Below are 6,296 nucleotides of genomic sequence, written 5' to 3'. Positions count from 1 at the left end.
TTGTTGTTCTTTTTTTTGTTTGTTTGTTTATATTTGTTTTTTCTTAAAGTATAAAAGAAATTAATGGAGGAGACCGGGAGAAGTTGGAGAGGTAGTTTTCTAGAGAAATGATATGTTAAGTAGCATGAGTAGAATTAGTTAAAAGTTGGGTTAATGTTTTTAAATTATTATTTTAATAATAATTTTAAATTTAAGTTAGAACAACACTTAGATACAGCCTAAGTCCATAATACTTAGATACAGCCTTAAGTCCATACTCTCATTTTTCGATTTATACAAAATAATGATTTTTCAATAATTTATTTTTGAAAGAATTATAAATGTTACGTGACAATTTTTAATTGGGTGTAACCGGGGCTGCACCATAGATGGTTGCACCCCAAGTTTTTTTTCTTTAAGTTATACATATACAATGTCAAATTATAATTAACTACAAACTAAGACCATGTTTACTTCCTAAACGATCCTATTATGAAAAGTGGGGTTCATTTAAATACATTCTCATAAAACTAATTTTATGATATTTTGTTAATTATAAATAATAGAAAAGGAATCATTACTATTGTATCAATTTGATTCCGGAATGGTAAGCATGACCTAAAATTAAACCAACATTCATTGTCAATTAAATTTATTTTAATTTAATAGTATACTTCTTTTATTTAATTGGTAATTGTCTTTAAAATAATAAGTAGCTAAGAACAAAAATTGGTAATTTGGAGGATTTTTGTCTTTTGATTTTTTTTTTTTTTAGTATTGTTATTTGTTTTACTTCAAAGTATAAAATAAATCAATGGAGGAGATGGAGAAGTTGGAGAGGTAGTTTTGTAGAGAAATTTTGATATTTTAATGTGAGTTGTGTAGTGGGTTTTGTTTGTTTTTAGTTTTTCCTTTTTATCTTAAAAAAAATTAACAGAAAAAACAGTGCAGTCTTTTTTTAAAATTTTATTTATCCAGTTCCAACACATTAACCATTGCAGAGTAGCAGCAAGACCTTCATGAAAACTGGGAATAATATTAGTAAATTTTGTTTAAAGAAAAGGTACTTAGTGGCCTTTAAAAAGTACACTCTGGTCCTAAAACTCAATATTTTTAGTTTGTTATTCTTATTTTGTTATTCTTTTTCTCTCCTTATTTGTATATTTGTTGTTCATCATCTACAATATCCACGTATCCACGTCCTAGAGATGAATAGCTCATATGTATCTTATAAATATAACAAGATATTTTGATTTTTTCAATATAGGATCTTCCAACCATAATCACTTAAACTTAAAATTATTAAAGTGGAAGGGAAATAATAATTGTAAAAGTAGCTTTTATAATTACCCTAAATATTAGTGAGGTAATAACCATAGTCGATATTAAAAAGAAATCTGATAAAAGTAAGTATAGATCGACTATAATTGAGATAAAGATTGATTCTCTTGAAGATAGAAGATTTAAATTAGACTGGAAAATACTTGGATCTATCTCATTATGGTGCACCCAATTAAAAATGGATACTTTTCAAATCTTTTTAAAAAAATAATTAAAAAAAATATTATTTTGTGGGTAAAAGAAACGAGAATATAGAAATTAGGTGCAGTATATTGGTTAATTAGATTTCAAGGTACTAAAAATTAAAATTAATTTCTTTAAAAAAATGGTACTAGAAGGACCTTTTTGAACAAAAGAGAGATGCTACGAGGGTTTACCAATACGTAGCCTCCTACTGCACACAAAAACATAAAAGTTTGCAGCTTTGTGCCACCAACCTTTTTCCTTTCCTCTTCTGAAAAAGTAGCAATTGCTGAACAATTGGGTTGACCCCTATTTTGAATTGGTTGATTATCTTTTTTCCGAAATTGGGATTTTCATTGAAAATTGTTAATATTATTCAATTTTGTCACGTCTCTTTTGAGAATAAATCACTCATTACATCATTACTTTAATTTGGTTCCTAGAAAAGATATATTCTTTTAAGATACTATCATTCTCCTCTTTACAAGTGAATTGCTTCCTTCCGACACGAATTGATGACCTAACGAAGTGACATTCTTTTTATCTAAAGAACTATTTCAAAAGCATCCACATTCAATTTTCAAGCATGATTCAGATATATTTGCCAAAGGAAAATGGTCTTAGATAATACATACTAATTTTAATGGTTTAATTTTAATTTCACGTGTATTTTTAATAAATCTTAAATTCAATCCCGTCAACAAAAGTTGGCAGATTTGAAAGTGAGAGGATACATGAAAGAGTTAGAGTAAGTGAATCTAATGGTTTGGCTGATCTTCAATGGCTTCCCTCCGTTGACCAAACAATCATCGTAAAATATTCTCTTGAAAATTGAAGGGTTAACCATTTTTGCAGAGGCAAACCAGCCGCAATGGAGATGGATATCCGACGGTGCACAATTAACTGAGAGACAAGTGTTTGCAATTTGCACTATGAACTCTGGAATTCCTGATGTTGAATCTTTACTTTGTGAAATGCTTATGTCTTTGTTGCTGCATCTTTCTGATTCAACAAAATATACCCAATAATTATAATCATGGATAGTTGTAAATAGAGACATTAAATCTATAGTATTAGTAGACATAACAAAATGTAGAAGAATTTGTAGATATAACAAAATTTAGATCCAACTCTTAGAGTTTATCACGGACACAGATTTTACTATATTTGTTATTCTTTTAAAATGTTGATATACACTCAATTGTTAACTCTAAAACTTTTACCAATTGCAATTATTAGTAATTTTTTTATTATTACTTTCAATTTTCTTTTTTTTTCTTTTTTTTTTAAGTGTGTTTGTTTGAATTATTAGCCGAAATTATTAAAAAAAAAAAAAAAAAAAAAAAAACTACTTTTGAAAAACTATGGTCTCGCTTTTAATGCCTTGTTTATGAAAACTAAATCTATTTCTTTTCAATTTTTTAAAATGATTTTTGCATATTACTTAAGTAAAAAAGTTTCCAAATTTCAATAGCAAAAACAAGTATTTAAAAACTACTTTTTTTTTCTTTAATTTTCAAATTTTGACTTAAATTTTAAATATATTAGTAAAAGTAGATAACAAAGTATCAAAGGTAAAATGAATATTTATATATTTAATTTTCAAAAATTAAAATTCAAAAAACCAAATCATTACCTAAACAAGATCTAATTTTTTGTCCTTGAAAATTAAGCTCATACTCATTACTTTTATCTTGTTTTCTTTTTGTTTTCTACTTATTATAAGTGTTTTTCAAAATCCAAGTTTTGAAAATTAATAATAATATTAATAATAAAAATCAAAGTTTTTTTAGTTTTTAGAATTGGACTAAAAATGCAAATATGAAAAACATGTAAAGAAATCGTAAGAAAACTAACATGATTTAAAAATATTAATAAATAATGATTATCAAATTAAATCTAATTTTGTACTTTTTCTTTATGAAAATTAAGTTTGTAAATATTACTCACACCTATTTATTTATTTTGTTTTATTATCTATTTATAGCGTAGTATTTTAAAGAATTCAAGCCAAGATTTGAAGAACTATATATATATACTAAAGGTTTTTAAAGACTAATATAAAGAATTTATTTGAAGCACAATTTTCAAAAATAAAAAACCAAATAATTATCAAACCAATCAAAATTTTTAGTTTTTTTTTTCAAAAAAAGTATAATGGTTTTCTCTTATGTGTTTTTTAGTCTTCCTCTCTTTTAGAGCAACATGGAATTTTGAGTCAAAATTTCAAATAGGATATAAAAATTTTGAAAACATATATATGTACCAAATATATAACAAAATAAAGAAATGGATAAAGAGAATTTTTATGAACTTAAATTTTAGAAATGAAAAATTAAAAAAAAAATCATATAATTATTAAATGATGCCTATTTTCCTTAGAGTTTTAAAAACTTAGCAACGTATATTTGAAAAACTTTGTTCAAAATAGATAACAACAATAAAGAAACTCAGCATATAACTCAACTAATAAAGAGTAATATCGATTTCAAAAACAGATATTCAATTTCTTTACTTCATATGTTGATAAAAAAAAATTAAGAAACTCGTAAAAGTAATATTTATAAGTAAATATCAAAACGATTATCAAACAATGTTACCGTGCATTGAAAGCTTTCTACGGTGGTTAAGCGCTCGCTCCGGCTCCAAGTATGCAGCTAAAATCTGATTCTGATTGGCAAGAAACAAAGGCTTCATTTCCCTAAAGGAAGACGCCATTGAATCCTCAAGTGAGCTGTGAAAGTCAAAATTCAAAAATATGATGAGAAGAAAGGTTGAGAAGAAGAAGAAGAAGCAAAGGGTAAAATGGGAAGAGATATTCATGAGGGTTCTTTTCTGGTTTGTTGAAAGGAAAATGAGAGGGCAAATTATGGGGAACAAAAAAGGTAAATGATAATAGAACCTATATATGAATGGAGAAATTTATAGGGTTTAGCAAAATTTGGGCTGTTATTGGACAATAATATCCCTTTGATGCCTTCATGCATGGCCACAATAAATGACTACTTTTCCTACTTTTAATTTACTTTCTCAAATGATGCCAAAATTATCTGTCAAAAGTTTTGCATTATTGACTTTATCTTATAATTATATAAGTTTGCAAAATTTATTTCATATATATATATATATTGGACGAAAGTACAAAAGATAAGTCCAACCATTATATTATCACCACCTCATTTCAGAGGGAGAATCCAATCAAGAAAGTCCCCTTTCCGAACAAAGAACAGCCTTAAAAAGATGTAAAAGCCGCAAAGGCACGAGCAACTTACTGTTGGGAATGACCCACATATAGTCTAGGCTTAAGGCCCACAAAAGCACATGAAAATTGTACTTCACTTGTCTCACATTGATGAATTCAGGAGTGGCTAGAGGGTATATATACAAGACCACTTCTAGGGATTTTCTACACGCGCGCTGTTACCGATTCTAAAACTAGAAAAAACTTTCAATCTCAACTTTTTTCTAACACTTACATGTTAATCGATTTATTTTTCTCATAGTCATTTATTAAAATAATACTTGACAACTTCCTCACCCGTTACCCTTAAGTATCTTCAAGAAATTCTCCGTTTACTATATCAACATGAGAATATTCCTATACCAATATTTGAAGCATCTCATTGACCATCTTGAGAGAGAATGAAAGAGAAGGGAGAAATTTTCTTTTTTTAAAAAAAAAGTTAAATAAGGTTAAATTACAACTTTAATCTCTAAATGTTTGTGTCTATTTTGTCTTAAACTTTTAAAAATATCTAATAGATTTTTAAACTTTTTTTTTTAGAATAGATGATATTATTATACATTAACAAGGAGGATCCCACAGACTGGGATCAAGGCATTAAAGCAACCAAGTACAAGCAAAGACAAGGCAACAAAACCAAAACAAAGGCAACATGATAAGACCATAACAAAACCAACACATAGATGCAAACCCGCAAATCACCAGGAAGAAAGGCAGAGAAAAGAACCCAAAACCCCACAAACTAGGAGCTACATCAAAATAGAGAACAACGTGAAGTTCAAAAGTAAACAACATCCGTACACACACTAGATAAGACCAAGAAGGTCAACCCGCCAGGAAGTCGCCGAGCACGAATCGTAGAGACTATAAGGTGAAACAGAGCTGACACTGACCTCAGTCGACCTCCATGCAGCCGTCGATTACGCTCCTGCCAGATGTAGTATAGGACAACGCACACCAGAAAACACGGAATAACTTACTACGCACCCCCTTACCCGAACCCACTCGACACAACCAACTCAACTATACATCCCAACAGCCACCCGATGTGTCGAACACCAAATGACGCAACACACTAAACCAAACCTCTCTCCCACCACACTTAAAAATAAATGATCATACGACTCCACACCTTCCCCACACAGAAGATACCCCTCTCTGACAACACACCCCAATTTTCTCAACCAATCCTGCATACCGACCTATCCCTCACTGCTAACCACACACAGAAGGAGTGACGCGGAATACCACCCCTCGGACGACGAGGACATATACTCTCTCAAGCACTTAGTGATAGAAATCGACCACTAGCGTCCGGCACCCAAACCCAATAACCTCTCCCCTCACCCTAGGCCCCACTGCCTGATAAAGATCCAGATTTCAAGCAGCTTCCAAGACATGTAGGCTACTCCAACCTCCCTCCCATCCAAGAACTCTGACAACCGTGCTTCTAAACTACTCCTTGCATCATGAACCACCGTAGACCGTATGAATCCAAAATCGCGCCCCTCGGTAGCCAAGGATCCCACCAAAAAAAAGACCGTTCATC

At 30.0% G+C, this 6,296-nt stretch overlaps 1 protein-coding gene across 1 annotated transcript; it reads right to left on the bottom strand.

Annotated features, from left to right (window-relative positions):
* Window positions 1-2,152: 2,152 nt before the first annotated feature.
* LOC120068517 (protein TAPETUM DETERMINANT 1-like) lies at window positions 2,153-4,370 on the bottom strand. Its single transcript, XM_039020313.1, has 2 exons — window positions 4,104-4,370; window positions 2,153-2,505 (listed from the first exon to the last, which is right to left on the bottom strand). Exons 1-2 carry the CDS (start codon window positions 4,324-4,326, stop codon window positions 2,201-2,203), a joined length of 528 nt encoding a protein of 175 aa, XP_038876241.1. The 5' UTR covers window positions 4,327-4,370; the 3' UTR covers window positions 2,153-2,200.
* Between the last annotated feature and the right edge of the window lie 1,926 nt (window positions 4,371-6,296).

Source organism: Benincasa hispida, chromosome 12 (assembly GCF_009727055.1).
Source record: "Benincasa hispida cultivar B227 chromosome 12, ASM972705v1, whole genome shotgun sequence".
NCBI classification, from domain to species: domain Eukaryota; kingdom Viridiplantae; phylum Streptophyta; class Magnoliopsida; order Cucurbitales; family Cucurbitaceae; genus Benincasa; species Benincasa hispida.
The sequence above is the reverse complement of the archived record's forward strand: the minus strand, read 5'-3'. Positions and strand labels throughout refer to the sequence as shown.